Source organism: Elephantulus edwardii, unplaced genomic scaffold, assembly GCF_000299155.1.
Source record: "Elephantulus edwardii isolate Elephantulus edwardi_28Jun2011 unplaced genomic scaffold, EleEdw1.0 scaffold00116, whole genome shotgun sequence".
In the NCBI taxonomy this organism is placed as follows: Eukaryota; Metazoa; Chordata; class Mammalia; order Macroscelidea; family Macroscelididae; genus Elephantulus; species Elephantulus edwardii.
This window is the reverse complement of record NW_006399866.1, coordinates 921978-939396: the sequence shown is the minus strand read 5'-3', so window position 1 is coordinate 939396 and position 17419 is coordinate 921978. Positions and strand designations below refer to the sequence as shown.

The following is a 17419-nucleotide window of genomic DNA, read 5'->3' as shown; positions in this document are numbered from 1 at the left end:
AGGAGATTAATCAGAACTGACTTTGACAAGCACTGTGGCAATTGGACAATTAAAACAGACATTCGGGTGGCAGGGAAGAAGAACAAACTGGGGAGGAGGGTGGAGAGAATGGTGCGGCAATGAAGGAGTGAAAGCCCAGAATCCCTGTGAATGTTCATTGAAATTAATTAAATTTAATAATAATTTAAAAAAAGAAAAAGTAGACACGTATTAAAATGGACAGATGAAAAGGAAGTATCCAATATGGGGATAATCAGCAAAATCTCACTAAAGAAAAGAAAGACAGAGGTATAGAGGGATTAATAGAAATCAGAATCACAGGGAAGAAGGAGGAAAAGTGCAATTTCATTGTAGCATAGAAATTAATGTTATGGGGCAAAATGTGTAGGAATCATTGAATGAAAAATTAACTTGCTTTATGACATCCACAAAACAATATTACAAATGAATAAATAATATGCAGCCTTAGGAGCAATGATTTTGAAAAATACTACGTAACTTGGGAGAGGCTGGAGAACATTATGTTGAGTGAACTAACGCAGTCACATAAGACCATTATTGTGAAAATAGAAGGGTAATTAGTAAAACATGTAAGGGAACTCAAGATGGGGAGAGCGGAGGGTGGGTAGGGGTGAAACCACAGGGTTGCACAGTTTGCTGGGTGGAGGAAGAGGGGAAGTAAATGGGAAGGAGATGGGTGACAAGACAGGGTAAGATCCAATGGTGATTAGTTTTATAAAACATAATGTATGAGAACTATTGTATAAAATACAATGTGAATGAAAAATAGTGTAAGACACAAGATATAGGAACTTTGTAAGTAAGCCAATTTTTAAAAAAATGGGATAAAAAAAGGAGGGGAATAAATTGAATGTGTCAGGACATGTGAAAAGTCCACGACACTCCCATTTCCGTGTCCATATATGCAGTGTTAATGCACACAGCCACCCCAGGTGCTCACATGCTGCCTGCGTGCTCCCTACGACCAGGGTGACATCAAATCACCGTGACAGAGACCATCAGACTGTATGGATCACAAGCCTCACAGGAATGGCCTGATCCTTTTCAGACCCCTCTGTTCTTTCCACTTCAGGGGTCTTTGGGGATGTCATGGCCAGGCCCGTGACGGCTGAGGCAGAGCTAGTCCGAGGACTAAAACTGGAGACAGTCTGCTCAGAACATTCTGGACTCATGGACACCACTTCCTGGGTCACTCCAGGGGCCTCACTGTCCACAGAGCTGAAAGGAAGCCCAGCCTGGCTAAGTGGACCCCAGCCAGGACACTCACCGTCCAGCCGCCCCCGTCCGTGCTCATGTCACAGTAGACCTGGAAACCAGCGGGGTAGTGAGTGGGGAAGACCGAGTAGATGCCATCCTCCTGCTGCCCGCTCAGTAGGACGTCCAGACAGTCACGGGGCCGAGAGCCTGAGGCAGAGAGGGAGGTCAGGGGCCACTGGGTACACGAACCCGAGTCCCCAACCACCCTGTTTCTTCTTGACATGGTCCCTGGGTCTTTCTGACTTGTTTGTGGACAATCCAGCAATGTCCTGTCTGGCAAGAATGCAGGCTGGGTTCAAGCCTGGGGTCTGTCACTCACTGGGTAAGTTTGTTGATATTAGGTGCCACTGAGTTAAATATGACTTACAGCGACCCTATGACCAGTCAACCTGAACCCTGCCCTATCCTGTGCCATCCTCATCATCTCTGATACACTAGAACCTATTGCTAAAGTCACTGTGACTGTCTATCCTGTTGGGGGGGGGTCTTCCTCTCCTTCACTGACTCTATGAAGAAGAATGTGCCATCAGGATTGGAGGAAGACTCATCAACAACATGCGTTATGCAGATGACAACTTAGCGTGGTGCATGCGTGTATGTTTAAGGGAGTGAGTTACCCTTTGTTTCACTTTCCTCATCTGGGAAATGGGCACAATAACCCCATCTTGTAGGGTCTAGGAGAAAGCTCAGTGGCAGGATGCAGACAAGGTGCTCAGCAACGCCTAACCCACTGCCATCAAGTTGGTTTTGACTCATGGTGACCCTAAAGGACAGAACAGAGCTGCCTCATAGGCTCTCTAAGGGTTTAAATCTTTATAGGAACAAATTGCCTCATCTTTCTCTTAAGGGGTGGTTGGTGGATTTGAACCATTGAGCTTTTGGTAGCAACCTAATTCTTAGCCTATGACACCAGCCGGGTGCCTCAGCACTGTCCACCCCCAGCAAATCCACAGTAAACAACACACAGCTGTGGGTAGGTTGGGGAAATTGGGGGACGGGGTGTAAGAATGAGGATGGCCATGAAGGTTTCTCAGGGCAAACCCACCCCCAGCTTTCTGCTCCTCTGGGCAGAACACCTAGGCCACCACAGGATAGCACCCCACACTCACCGTTGGCACAGCCCCGGGGCCGTGTTCCCCTGGCCGGTGACCTCTGGAGATCGGCCTTGACTCGGGGCCGGCCTAGCCCCCGCTCCTGGTGCAGGGCATCCAGGACGTCACTGACGGAGTTGACCAGGTGGGCCATGTGACCTTGGCTCTCAGAGAGAAGCTGCAGAGCACAAAGATGGGCAAAGGGGGAGGGAGAGGCTGTGGGAGAGCTCAGGGACACGGCGCATCACCTGTCAGGGTGCCTCCTGCACTATCTGTGCTGAGGAGGGCTCTGTACAGAATGGCAGCCCCAAAATCTGGATCAGAGGGGCCAATGCTCTGCCAGAGCCTGCTGGTCTAGGGCAGTGAGCACTCAGGACAAGAGGCTCAGGACAAAGGGGCAAGGTGGCCCCAGCCGGCACATGCTGTTACCAAGCTCTGCTTTTCAGTCATTTCTGTGCACTTAGCACAGGGAGGGATGAACTGGTGGGGGTCTCTCATGCAGTACCTGGCAAACCTGAGTTCAAACCCAACTCAGCCACTTCCCAGTCCTGTGACTTTGGGAACACTTTCCTCTGTTACCACGGTTCACATGACCTCCCCTGAATAAAGTGCTGTAGACCAGAGACATGAGCATGGAGCCTGAAACAGCCATGGATCTGTGATGATCCAAGTGCAAAGCCTTTCCCTCTCTGAGGGGTCAGGCCCAGTCAAGGTCAAGAAGGAGCCTAAGAAACAGGGATCCTCAGTCTCAGGGAGGAGCTAGGGGCCTTAGTGCACCCCTGTGCTCAGGCTGGGCCCCAGGAAAGGAAACTGATATCCACAAACTTCACTCTAACATTCCTCAGGTGCCCACAACCTCACCAGATCCTCACCCTCACTGTAAGAAGGCAGGACTTAAGTTGTTTTCTTTGATACAGAAACTGAGGACCAGGAGACGTTTTCCTGAGTGAAGAAGACTAGGATTTAAACCAGTCCCCTGGGCTGACCAGACCCAGAGCTGAGGTCACTGCAGTGTGTCCACGGAGGGGTCAGTACAGCCCTGAGAAGAGGCTGTTTGGACCCAGACCCCAGAGGTGGCTGTCTGGCTTTCGGCTTCAATCCTCTCCCCTGCCATTACCCATGTCGTCCTGGGACGGTGACTGAGCCCTCCACCCCTAACTTTCTTCTTTCACAACCTGGGTAATCTGGGGAGGGCAGGCAGAGATTCCTGTTAGCATGTGTTCAAGCCTTCATGCTCAGGAATGTTACCTATTTTATTGCTCCCTTTGCAGGGACCTGTCTTGTAAAGCAGGACATTGCTCCCCCAGAGCCTCTCAGCCATCTCTATGTTGGAGGGGCCTGAGGTATTTGTCTCCCCACTTTGGGTCCCTGAAAGGCAGCAGGGACAGGTGGCCAGCTGGCCAATGAGCCCAGTGTTGCTGAGGTCTTTACACACTGTTTCAGTCACTCGGCAGACAACAGCCCATCTGAGGACAGAAAATAGAAATATATAGTAGAGGCTGTTTACAAAATATGAGTCTCTGGCTTGTCCCAGGCAGGAGCCCTGCAAAGCTTTTAGTTTCCCCTCTGCTGAGCAGATGCTTCAGTGAGGGCTGAGCCGGGGGTGAGAATGGGGAACAGGGAGCCAGTCAGGTGGGGTTCCTCCCTGGGCATCACTACACAGTACTGTAGAGGATCTTGGTGGAAGCCCTACAAGGGGGCACGTGTGGGCAGGGGCTGAGACCAGTCCACAGTCTGCGAGCTCCTGACCCAGTGGATTGAACTGCACACACCATTCCTGAGAACCATCCTTTGGAGTCACCTCAGCGTCAGAGGAAGGGGAAAGGCCAAGACACCCCAGAAACTCAGGCATGGCCTCTTCTTGCTAAAGGGCAGGAAAGACCTCGGTTTAAACCAGCAAATTATTAAACTTGAAAATGTACATATAAACATGACTCGAATGAACGTGGAAGCCAGACCGTGAGTGCTGAGCTGTGAGATGCAGCCAGAAGGACTGTGATGGGAAATCGTAGTTGTTGGGACCAAGCATAAATAAGGCTCTTTGATGCTGAGAACCTCAGTCCGTCTCTCTGTAGAATGAGATAATAACTGTATCAATTTCCTGGGGTTATTGTACAGCAAGGTGTGTATCTCATGGTCTGGGCTCAGCTATAGTGGCTTCCATCAGATCCGGTGGCTTAATGGTATTGAATTGCTCTGTCAACACAAAGGTATGCGGTTCGAATCCACCAGATGTTCCGTGGGAGAAAGATGGGCAATCTCCTCCCATGTGATTTACTGTCTCTGAGAACTCGCTAGAGATTCAGCTTATGCCTTGGCTTAGACTTGAGAGTACACAACAACAACAACGAGTGTAACTAGTTTATTCACTTGGATACTAAGTGAAAAGCTGGAGATTTGAGTTACTCAGAGGGGATGCAAAAGAAAGACCTGGAAATCTAGTAAAGAATGAAAACCAAAAACCCCCCTTATAGAACAGAACACTGTTCTACTCTGGTACCTATGGGGTTATCACAAGTTGAAACTGACTAGTAAACTGGTATTATAGAAAGGACTTTAAGTTTAGAGCTCCCCATAGCTCTCAACTTCAGTTTACAATTTCCAACATAACAGAAAAGAGGGAGTAATAGTGGAAATAATGACAGTGAGGCTCTCGGCGGTGCCAGAGGCTGGCCAAGCCCTGTGAAATTTGGTGCCCACAGCACCTCGTCAGGGCTGTGTGCTCTGCTGCTCCCATCCTGGAAGTGAGGAAACCCAGTCCCCAGAGGGACCGGGCCTGCCTTCAGCCCCACAGCTGGAGCCTAGATTGCATCCCAGGACCGCAGGGGTGGCCCAGGAGCTTGTCTTCCCATAAGCACCCCTGGAAATTCTGGGGTTCTCAAGGGTTTATCTTTGAGGAGTTTGTGCCTCAATCAGACAGGGGAACTTAGAGGCACTAGGAGCCCCAGCTGGCTGCCTCTGTATGAGACACAAAGACAAATTGTCTCTGAAATCATCCGGACTCTGTGGGAAGTGAGTCAAATTAAACATTTTTTGAGAAGTAAATACATCAGGTGAGCCCGAGCTCTCCTGTGCCCTGGAAAAGCTATTAGTCTTTCAGGAATAGCTCTACGCCTCTTTGTAGGCTTTGGGGAGGGAGGATGCTGAAACTCCACATGCCACCCCCTATCACATACTCAGCATTCAAAATAAGCATCTGTGGGTGAGCTTGAGCCAACCAGGAGCACAGCGCCTGGAGAGCAAAGTGGGGACTGAGATCACCCAGAATGTCTGAAGGCCTCCCCAAGTCTTGCTGACAGTGCCTGGGGAAGTCACAGATGGAAGGGACAGCAAGAAGGCTGGCTCCACACCCCCACCCCGCCCCAGGAGCGGGAAGCCGCCTTCCCATCAGTCACCAAGACAGGGTGATGAGGACTGTAATTTCTCCAGCTGCAGCCTTCAGAGGGAGGGAAAAGGCCCATTGCTCACGAGCTGCTGGGTGACCAGACTGCTTGGTCATCTGGATGTCGAGGTGGGGGATGCAGAGCAGGTGAAAGGGGCTAGGGCAGCTGAGCTGGTAGAAGCGGGAAGTCAGAAGAGTGACAGGGAGCAGGGCTGGAGGCCAGGAAGGGCACCAGGTCACATTCCAGATTGAGTTTGGCACTGAGCCTAGAACAATTCACCATCTTTGGGCCTCAGTGTTCTCTTCTGGAAAATGGAGGCAGACAAATGAGTTGGTCGTAAATGGCCAGTTGTATGAAGGGGAAGCTTTTTGCTGGTCATCAGGTGCTGTTTCTGAGCCAACACTGGACACTCTGCACTAGACCCAGAGCCTGGCTGGCTCAGGAGCAGGGCTGGGGATGGTTTGGGGCTGGCACAGGGGCCACCTGGCCTCTCAAAACTGGTCTTCCCTTGCCTACAAAGCTGTGGACATCCCTTGGCAGTGGACTCAGGGAGCAAAAGAGAGGGGGTGCATCTCTCTCTGGCCTGAAAATTCTGGAAGAGGGCTCATCACTTAAACATAGTTGGTGTGTCCCTGAACAAGTAATTTTCTACTGGGACTCAGTTTTGTCTCCAGTTGGGGCCTGTAATGTGGAGCATCTGGGAGGCCTGAGACTTGGTTTGGCCTAACTTTGCCTGCTCTGGGATCACAGGGTAAGATGGCAGAAGAGAAGTTAGATTTGAGTTTTAGTGTTGCTACTGGGAGCTGTGTGGCCTTGGGAACTTCTCTGGTCTCACTTACTCATCTATGAATGGGATCTCAGCCCAGTATCCTGGTACTTAGGGATTTGGTGAGATTATGGACGTAAGGTGCCCAGCTCAAGGCCAGCATGCTGTGACAGCAAGCCCATGCTCTGTCAAGCTCCCAGGGCACAGGCTGCCCCTTACCTGGATAAGGCGTCCCTGCTCATTCTGCAGCGTGGTGAGCCCCTGGCCCAGCGTGCTGTGTCCCTTCCGCAGTCCCACGCACTCTGCCTGCAGCTCCGAGGCCCGGGCCAGCAGTCGGGGCAGCTGGTCAGCCAGCGTGTCCAGCAGAGCCTGTTCCTGGTCCCCCGCCAGCCGAGGCTGAGCCTGGTGCTCGGTCAGCGCCTGGAGCACGGAGGCCTGGGCACCCTCCAGGCGGGCAAAGCCGTCGGTGAGGTCAGGGCAGCGTGGGTCGATGAGGATGCTGAGGCGGGAGCTGTCAGCCCTGTCCACGGTGACCAGGGCACTGTTGGGCCCAGCCGGACCGGTGCTGACCACAGGTGGGGGTGCTGTGCCCGGCGTGTGGGTGTGGTTCAGGAATAGCACCGCACCTGTGACCGCCACGGCCAGCAGCACGGCCAGCGAGAGCAGCACGGTGCACAGCACGTAGCCACAGCTTGGCCGCTGGGGCCAGTGAGGTCACACAGACAGACAGACAGACAGACAGACGGACAGAGGAAAGTGATAAACATTAGACGCCTGTGTGCTGGCTCCACTCGGTGGGCAGGGCGAGGGCAGCCTGAGGGATGGGTCTTTGGCCTTTGTGAGACCCCAGCAAGGCTCAGAGGAGCCTTTAGCCACATAGAGCTGGTGAGTGAGAGATGTGGACCATAGATGCAGAGAGAAAGGAGGAAGGGAAATAGCTGAGTGAGAGATACAGGGAAAAAGAGATGGGGAGGAGAGGAAAGAAAAAAGAGAGGCTGAGGCAGAGAGAGGGGAAGACCTATGAAGAGACACGTGCCCTGCATAGTGCAGGCATGAGGACCCCTCCCTCCCCTCCCTCCGGCTCCTGCAGCTGTTGGGGAGGGGGGTGGGGGAGGCACAATACTGTAGAAACAGCACCTGCACTCGGGAAAAGCCTCACTTTTTGGGAGACATGCAAGCCACCCTCGAGATACTCAGGTGGCCAGGAGGGACAAGACCACCTGGTGCTCCGCATAGGACTGTGTCCCGAGCAGGATTGCAGGAGCTGGGGCTACAGGGAGCCAGGCAGAAGTCAGGGGACTCCAGAAGTAAGAGGGGGTGGGCACGGACAGAAAGCTACCCCTGGATCCCTCCCAGATCTGGTGGTGACTCTGCAGCCAGATGGGACTGGGTCCACATTCCTGTGTGAGCATCTCGATCTGTGTGACCTCAGGCAAGGGGCCTCGCCTCTCTGAGCCTCAGCTTTCTCGTCTGTAAAATGGAGGCAATAAGGACATTCACCTCCCTGGGGAATTGTGCCTGCCATTTGGACTCAGAAATTATGACATTAAAAATGATCACTTGTCACTACAGAACAAGTGTCTTGGGAATAGTAAGCTCTTTTCACTGACAGTTCTTTACAGCCTGGGGTACTCACACTCCAGGGGTCCTAGTGGCCTCAGCAGGCCCATGGCTGGCTTTCCAGTTTCAGGCACACAGCAGGACTGAATAACCACCTTGTCTCTCCTGCCCTCTCCCACACAGAGCACGCCCCTGGCAGGACGAACGCCAAAGAGCAGGGCAGAGTAGTGTTATGGTCACCTGGTATACGTGGTCTCCCTACCTCCACTGAGGCCAAAGCTGGGGTGAGAGGGTTCTGAGAATCAATCCCCATAATGACAGTGGATTTGAACTGACAGAGACAAACTCAACCTTCCAGTTAGCTGCTCAAGAGGCTTTGGACAGTGGTATCAGGGTAAAGAGGCAAAGTGGGAACGAGACAGTGTAGATGGTCTGAAAACTGGGTCCCAGGACTGGGAGGCCTTACAAAAGCCCTAACAACCTGGGTCATTTCAGTGCCATTTACAATTAACTGAGATGTGGTCCCTAAAAAGGAGCTCTGCAGTTCGTTGCATGTTGTACGTTAACCGCAAGATCAGTGGTTACGAATCTATCAGCTGCTCAGCAGAGGAGAGAGGGGCGGGCAGGGTCCTCCACAAAGATCTACGTTCTTAGAACCTGGAGGAACAGTCTTAATGGCAACGCATTTGGTTTGATCCCTAAAAGGAGCCCTAGTGCTCAGTGATTAAGCTACTACAGAAAACGTTGGTAGTCTGAACCCACCCTCGAATCCTCCAACGAGGGAAAAAAGCTCAATGCTGTCAAGTCAGAAATGACTCACAGCTGACCCTCCAGTGGGTCTTCAGAGGCTGTAAACTGTACAAGAGAAGACTGGCCATTCAGACTGCCAGACAGGCTCAGGCTCTGGGCTAGCAGTGTGCCTCCCCAACTCCCTACAGACTAGGCTGCCAGAGCTTCAAAGCTCTGGCCTGCAGCCTTGACATCCCTATAGCACAGTGTGTCGACCCAGTGCGTAAAGAGTTTGAACCCACCAGCTGTTCCATGGAGGAAAGCTGGATAATCTCTTCCTGTGTGGTTCACAGGGAAGGTCAGCTCCAATCAGTTCTGACTTGATGGCAATACCTTGAGTCATACAGTGGCTACGAGTCTGGATCATCTCCACAGTAGTGGGTCCTGGTGCCTGAAGCACTTAGCAGGGAGCATGATTCACACGAAGCACCACACAGCGATAGCAAACACTTTGAGGGCCCAGATCCACTGGACTGAATCCCTCACAGCCCAAATGCGGGCGGGAAGAGCAGCCACTGAGTATCCTATACAGGGAGATCCCGAGGCCCAGCAAGGCAAGTGCCTTGTCCAGAGTCACACAGCAAATTGGAAGCAGAGCTTGGGCTGGCCCCTCCTCCTCCCTCTCTCAGGGCCAGACTGTAACTCACTCCTTAAATCTAAGACACATACTTCCCCACACACACATTTTAAACTTTCTGAATCTAAGATGCATCTTTAAGGGAGTTAGTATATTAAAGCACTTGGAGCTAAGCCCGGCACATTGTGTGTGTGCAATAAATATTAGTGGTTTTTATTATCTCATGATCAATGTGTACAGTGCATCTGGAGGGGATGGGGTTTTTTCCCACCACAGTGCTATTTCTGCATGTTGTCTGTGCTGGCATGCATGGTCTCCTTTTTAAAATTTCACAGCCCTGGTGCTGGGGAGCACCTGACACTTGCAATTGGCAGCTTCCCCCTGCCCCCCATCTTCAATGAAACATAAAATAGTGATGTTTCTTACATCATTGCCTCTTACTACTAAGAAAAAAACAGCAGAACAAATGGCTTCTTTTCTATTAACTTGAATTCTGCAAGTTTATCCTGAAGTTCCTACTCGACACCAGAAGAAAATGGGGGGTTTGAGGTGACTACCAGATTCCCAAGGAAGGGTTCAGTTTTGTGGCTGAGATAAGACAGCATCCTTGGGCTGTCCCTGCATTGGTCTGCTGCCCCCTCTGCACACAATGCCCGGGTTTTCTTGGTACATACACAATTTTGTGTGTGTACATATAGCCATCAACCACAATTTACTGCAGTCAGACCAGGACAAGTTACCCTTCCCTTTGGGGGTCACCCTGCCCATTGCTCTCTTTGCCTGGAGCATCCCCTTCCCATGCTCCCCAACCACCAGCCCTGCTTGTTGTCTTCCTTCAGGTCTTAGTGGAGAAGAGACATCACCTCTTCCAGGAAGCCCTTTTTGTCTGTCTCGTCACCCCTTCCCCTATTTTGTGAGGGAGCTCCCCTTCCTGTTCCGGCAACCTTCTGTGCTCCCCCTAGTGGCGCTCCCCTAGTGGCGCTCATCACGACTGTTCACAGTTTTCACTGATTCATTTGACTTTCACTGGTATTCATTATAAACTAGTTCTAGGTCACTGTCTGAGAACAAAGCAGTGTACAAATTGGGTCTGGTTCCCACTCTAAGGTAGTTCACACCCCATAGAGAGTGGCTCTTAATGTCTCTTGGTGTGTGGACACCTTTTGGGGACTGGGGCCCAGTTAATTCAAGGTCTAAGGTGGTGGTCCTAGATGGTGTGAGCCCCCAAGGGCAGTGAGCTAACTAGTGGGGACGTCCTGACACCCCCTGACACAGAGAACTCCTGATGTTCATTTTCCGGGAGGAAGCGAGATGTCAGCGGACGTCTCCATGATGATGCTGGCGCGATGTGGAGGTGGACATGTTCCCAGGACCTGCAGCATCACCCTGGCAGAGGGTCATCACCTCTCTGCTAAGCCTTGGGTCCCCTGGCACTGCCACCACTAACTCTGTGCCCAGATGGCATGGAACAAAGGCACGTCTCACCTTCCCTAGGCCCCTGGCCACCACAGGTCAGCAGCTGCCACCACACTCCCATCATTCTCTGAGCACTCACCATTTGCTCACCACTGAAAACTCCAAATCCTCCCCGTGGCTTCATTTTGCAAACAGAAACACTGAGAGGACAAACCTTTGCCCACAGTCCCTCGGGGACCCAGTGACCGAGCCATCACTTGAACCCTGGGTAGCAGGCTCTGGGACTGTGTTCATCTCTGCCAGGGCCACCTGCCCAGCCTCTTATAAGGGTCTCTCCTCTTAGTAAAGCCTTGCTGAGGTTTGAGTGACAAATTTCTGTGTCAGCAAGTCCCTGTTGCACACGCTCCCTAGGTGCAGCCATCGTCCACCTTGCCCCAAGCAAGCAGCTCTGAGTTTATCCATAGACTGTGTGGCTTTAAGGTCTTCTGGCTGGCGAGACCAGGGTTGACCTGGTAGTGGCCAGCATATCCTCTCTCCGTCTCCAGGATGCCAGCACTATCAAGCACCCTCCTCCTCCCTCTGTCCTGGCCTCTGTGGGGGAAGGCAGAATGGGGGAGTGGGACAGGGGCTGGAGAAAGCTGCAGGGGTCCATAGAGGGCCAGGCGGGTGAGCAGGGGATGATGAAGCTTGGAGATGAAACAGGCCACTCAGCAGAGGAGAATTAGTCTTCAGAGACCACCTTAAAGATGAAGTACTGTTCGCTTTTATAGGCTGTCTCTTACGTGCCTTGCAAAGAAATCTGCCCAAGATAATAAGGAGGGGGAGGGCTTTCAAGGTTTGCAGCCCAAGGAGTCTGCTGTGGGTCTGGAGTAGACTAACCAGCCTTGGCCTAGGCAGAGCCGGGTGCACAGCCTGGGGTCCGCGGGAGGCGACAGAGCCACAGGAAACGCCCGGCTCTCCAGCACTGCGGGTGGAAAGGAGTTTTTGAGGCCAGGACACACGAGATGAGTTTGAGACTCATTTCTACCTCTCAACATCTGCCTGGGCTCCCAGCTAAAGGGAACTCAGCTTTGTTCGTGAGTGCCCCCCAGTGCTTAGCCCAGGGCCAAAAGTTACCCAGGAAATCCTTACTATGGTAAGGATAAAGTGGGCTGATGGCAAGGTGCAGGCAGGAGGTGGGCAGCCCTATTGTTGTTGTTAGATGTCATCAAGTCAATAACAACTCTTACCTTATGAACAACAGATGGAACCTTGCCCTATCCTGCGCCACCATCACGATTTCTCAAGCCCACTGCTGTAGTCACTGTGTTGAGGACGTCTGTGGAGGCTGCCTCTCCTGAGTCCTCGGTCTCAAGCAGAGGCCATGAGGATCTGGCAAAGGAGAGTAGCGTGCAGGAGGCAGAGACTCTTGCCAAAGTGCCAGCTAGATAATCCTACTCAGCCTTACACCCTCCCTTTCTCCCTTGTTTTCTTGGGAAGCTGGGCAGTAGTATTACCTTGGATGGACTGAAAGATCACACTCTTTGCTTTACAGGGGGAATAAAAAAGTCTCCTACTCCCACTGGTCTTGAGGAGGAGGTCAGGAAAGGTTTGATACAAGTGAGGGCTGATCTGCACATGCCCTCATCTTATTCCCAGGACTGTCCTAGCCATGGCAGGACAGATATCTGACAAATTTATATCGGGGCTTTGGGCTGTAAAACCAAGGGGGCCAGGCAGGGGCTGTGGCACAGAGATGAAGGCAATGGCCTTTGGGGTCAGGTGGGAGGGCAGGCTCTATAAGTTTGCTCCCATCCATTGCCTCAGGGAATCCCTGTCACGCCTCCCTCAAACCTGGTTGAACTCTGAGCTGCTGGGCCCAGTAGGAGTCCAGTAGGATCCCAGAGAAGGAGGAGCTGGTTGTTCAGCTCAAAATCCTGGAGTCCTAGGGAGTGAGGGGGGAGGTCTGCAGTCATTTGAATAACAGCGCCTGTTCTATTGGGTCTTTTAAATACCTAGGGGTGAGTGAAGCCTCAGGTTTCATGATAAATCCAGGGAGAAATGGCTGGAGGTGTCCAAGGGAACAAAAACACAGGATTTGAGGAGCCTTTAAACTTAGCAGCTCCACGTGCCCTGAGCTCTCCTACTCTCCAGGAGGTACTCAGCTCTGGGTGAAACTGGGGCGGGGAGTGGTTCTTGTTGGCTGCGAGGGTCCCCTCACTCCTACAGGATAGCATACAGCTTCCTGGACAACGCTGCAGATCTCATACCACAAATCAGCCATCTCTTCACCCAAACCTGGGCTCCAGAATTTCCTAATCTAGGGGTGTCCCACACGCAGCAGCTGCCCTTCCAAAGGCAGCATCTCCTTGACTCCCTCCTCACCCTTCATGCCCAACCAGTCGCCTGGCTCTGTGCTCTCCACCTCCTCCATCCTTGTCCCACATGTCCCTGTGTCCCCAGCTCCTGCACTAGTCAGGCCCTATTGCCTGTCCTTAAATCTTGTCAGTGGGCCTCACTGACTTCCTACAGCCCTCTCCGAAGTGCAGCCAAGGCCTTTTCCAAAGGCCAAGCAGATCAGACACGGCCCAGCTTAAATACCCCTCCCTACCTGGGCTACCAAGGTCTCAGGAGCACGTTTTGCTTGTCCTCTAGGCTTAAGGTACCTCAGTTTCCCCAACCTAGGCCTCACCATTTTCAAACTTACCCTCCTCCACCCCTGCTTTGTTCTGTCTGGGTCACCAGATCTCCTTCAAATACACATGTGGGACATGCTAGTCCCTCCTTGGGGACCTGTCTACTTAACACGACTCATAAAAAATCACCTCTTCCAGGTTGCTGTCTGTACTCCCTGCACCCCAGCTGGGCTTCTAGCCTCCCTGTCACTGCCTCACCAGCGAGCTAGATACTCGAGAAACAATGAGCGAAGAGAGAGTTCTTGGCTTATAATCCCTCAAAGGTCTCTTTCCTAATGTTATGACTATTTCGTGACCTCGCTGCAAGCCAGTGGCACCAGGAGGAAGCAGGAGTCTATCTTTTCTTTATAGCACCCATCACAGTTTGTAACAACACCTGACTGGTGAGCCCGTTTTGTTTCCCCCACGAGATTATGAGCTTCTTAAAGCACAGTCATATCCACCAGGTTCATGGCTGTCTCTCCTAGCTCGAGGTAGGGACTCTATAAATAGCTGAGTGAATGAAATGTGTGCAGGATTCAGGCTGGACATCAGGACGAACATCAGAGGACACGCTGCTTGAGATGGGTGGTCTTGGACCGTTGAGGTCAGCTTTCTGTGGCGCTACGTGGACTGAGGCCTGCTGGAAACAAGATGGCCCTGGGGGCCAAGTTTGCGTGCTGACTAAATGAGGTCTATTTCTAGAGTCTTTCATTTAAGCAACTCCAAACTACTGGCAAATATCACTTCATTGTCATCTTCTGCCCAAGGGAGTGAGAGTGCCTTCTTTCTGTGGGTGAAGAGACTTGAACAAAGTCCGGTAACTGGTCCAAGCCACTGTGTGAGGGCAGGGTAAGGATGGACAGGGTGGGCAGAAAGGGCAGGGGTGGGCCCGTCTTTGGCAGCGCAGCTCTGAGTGCCCAGAGAACTACATGACACGCTGAACAGCCAGCCTCTCTGGCCTCATCTCCCTACAGAAGCATAAGGGTCCCAGTCCCAGCTCTCTTTGCCTTGACCTCCTCATCTACCAAATGGGTTAATTGTCCCACCAGTGTCTTGGGGTGTCTATGACTAAGATGTGCATATGTGACCAACTGGTACCTGGGGTGGGAACTGGCCTTTAATTCACTCGAGGTTGTGTCTCAGTAAAGCGCCTCCCCTAGTCCTTCCACTGAGCTGGCTGGCTGGATCAATGGCTTTCCCTATGTGGGGCAGGGGAGACCTGGGCAGCCTGTGAAAGGTGACGGGCTGCTTTGTTCAGAGAACCACCTGCCTCACAGGTGCACAGCGTTCACAGTTTGCAGAACACACTAGAATGTCCCTTGACTTTCTCAAGAGCCCTTGTGAAGGGAAGAGGAAGTATGGCTTGCTGTTCTCAGTTTACAGGTTCAAGCCCAGAGAGGTGGCATAATAATTTACCCATAGTCACACAGCAAATGATGGCTGGGATGAAACGAGAAGAGAGGGAAGGGAGAAGGCAGGAGAGGGGGTCTCTATGTTGAGCATGAGAAAGGCCACCCTGCTTATCTAAAATGTCAGACAAACCTGGGCTGGCACAGGGGACTACTTGTCTAATGCTGGGTCACCAAGGGGCGGAGAAGGCAGGCTGATGTTTTATATTGGCCTAGGCCACTGGGACCACAGATCTGATGACTCTGAAGGCAGGAGGTAGACACCTGGGCTCTGGCCTGGTGGCAGCTGGAATCCCTTGGGAATAACAGTGAGAGGCTGAACCTGGCCCAAGAGGCCCCAAAGCCACGAAACCTTAAAGCCCATCTTCCCCTCAGACAGCGCAAGGCTCATGCATATCTCTCCTGAGGCTCCTCCTGGCTGGGGCTTCAGATAACTCAGTTCTGCAAATACCAGCTGCCTGCCTGAGTGGTGGGCTGGGGCCTGGACCTGGGGAGAGGGGGAACCCAGAGACAAGCGTGTATCCAAATGGTGCTCCAGATGAGGTGGGGAGGCTCATGGATAGGGGAAAAGACCATGAGAGAAAGGCTGAGGTTAAACTGCTGAGGAGACTTTGAAGAACAGCCACTGGGCATCAGGGAAGGCTTCCCCAAGGAGATTGCATTTGAGCTGGGCTTTGAAATATATGCAGGGTTTCCCTGTGTGCGTGTGCACACACATGCACATACACACACACCAGGGCGCTTGGTGGAGCCAATAGGACAAGCGAAGGTCTGGAAATAGAGCAGACCAATGTGGATGTCAAAGAAGCTACACATGTAAGGTGCCTATTGAGAAAGGAGAACGGGCCAGGCCACCACTAACCGCCTTGAACAGTAAGTGTAGGGGTTGGGGCTGCTCTTGCTAAGGAAGGAGAAAGGTCAGATCTTAGCAAGGGGGTGTCTGGGAAGGAACTGGGAGGCATAGAGAGAGGCTGTGGTTCAGACCTAGGTTGGAATCATAGCTCTCTTATTAACATGCTGTGTGACTTTGGCAAATGTCTTGACATCTCTGAGCAACTATTCTTTGGTTTGTGACATGAGCATCCTGATCTAGCTCCCAGGCTGCTTTAGGAAGAACTGGTGCAGATGGCTAGGGAAGGGCTTTACAAACTGCACAGGGCTGGGCCCCCCCCACACCATGGCAGTGTCACCTCAGAAAGATTGAGCATGTTGCTGTTTCTAAGGGGAGGGGAGCTCTGCCCCTGCCGCCCCCCTCCTACTGCTGCAAACACGACTGTTCCTTCCCCAATGACATCTGTCTGGGAGAAATTTAAAATTTAAAATGGGCAGTCCCATTATTTCTTCTCCTTGGCAAACAGGATTTCCGCATTGTGCCTGCCTACCCCAGTCCCCTGATGCTTGGCCCAGGGCAGCCCCGAAGCAGTCCCTCCAAATTGCGTCCCTTCTCCAGCCTGCTCTCTGACCATTTCTGGAGCTCTGCCCTTAGTCGCCTCTGGGACACAGCCCTAGGCACCCTCAGAGCTCTCCTCCCCTGGCCCTGAAGAAGCAGCAGGAAGTGTGCAACAAGCAGCCCCTGAGTGCACAGACCCTGGTTCAAATCCCTGCAGAGCTGAGTGGCCTCAGGCAGGAGCCAATCCCTCTCTGAGCCTTCCAGTCTTTAACTGTGGAAGCTGGAGAATCACCACACTTGGAACGTTACATCCACAATTTACTGACCGCTTTCTGTATGCAGGGGACTGGCTAAAACATGAAGATCCCAAGAAGATCCAGGGGTTCAAATCCTAGCCCTTGTGCAGGGTCACTGCCAGAGCAGGGACTAAAAAAGACTCCAAAGAGATGGATTAACACAGTGACTTGCAATGGGATCAGGTGTGTCCGAGATGGTGAGGTTGGCTCAGGACAGAACAAGGTTCAGGGCCATTGTTCATAGGGTCCATGAGTGGTAGTTGTTTGATGGCACATAACAACAGCAACAATATGTCCATCACAGAGGTGAGAAAACAGACGTTCAGCAAGGGGTGTGATTTGACTGTGGTCACAAAGAACTAGAGAGTCTATCTCAAAACCCCTCCCCACGTGGACCTGGGATCTCTGCTGGGGGGCGCTGTCCCCTGCACCCCGAGTTCAAGCCTCTGATGGGGAAGGATGAAAGCAAAGAGCCCGCGCCAGGCCACCCCAGCCTCTGGCAGGTGTGCCCTAAACTCCAGTACCCCCCACGCCCGGGCCAGAGCTCGCCTCTTGGGCTGGAGTGGCCACAGCGGTGCGGACTCATGTCACCGCACCCGGGCCCGCGCGTACCTGGGGTTTCTCACGCGGACCGTCCTCAAGTTGGGAAGCGCCGCCCATGGTCTTCCACCGGTCGTTGACCATCTTCCGGCAGGACTGGCGGGGGCGTCGGATGAGGCGCGCCGCTGCAGAGCGCAAAGGCGCCGAGGTGGGCGCGGACTCGGGGCGGCCCGGGCGAGCGGGAGCGGGTGCGGGTGTGTGTGCGCG

At 52.6% G+C, this 17419-nt stretch overlaps 1 protein-coding gene across 1 annotated transcript in view; it reads right to left on the bottom strand.

Moving 5' to 3' along the window:
• FIBCD1 (fibrinogen C domain containing 1) overlaps positions 1-17296 on the bottom strand; it is a 51617-nt gene extending 34321 nt beyond the window's left edge. The window contains exons 1-4 of the mRNA XM_006892447.1: positions 17225-17296; positions 6738-7217; positions 2388-2547; positions 1289-1425 (exon numbers count right to left, since the gene is read on the bottom strand). Coding sequence (XP_006892509.1) covers positions 1289-1425; positions 2388-2547; positions 6738-7217; positions 17225-17296 — 849 coding nt within the window. The remainder of the gene's footprint in view (positions 1-1288; positions 1426-2387; positions 2548-6737; positions 7218-17224) is intronic.
• Between the last annotated feature and the right edge of the window lie 123 nt (positions 17297-17419).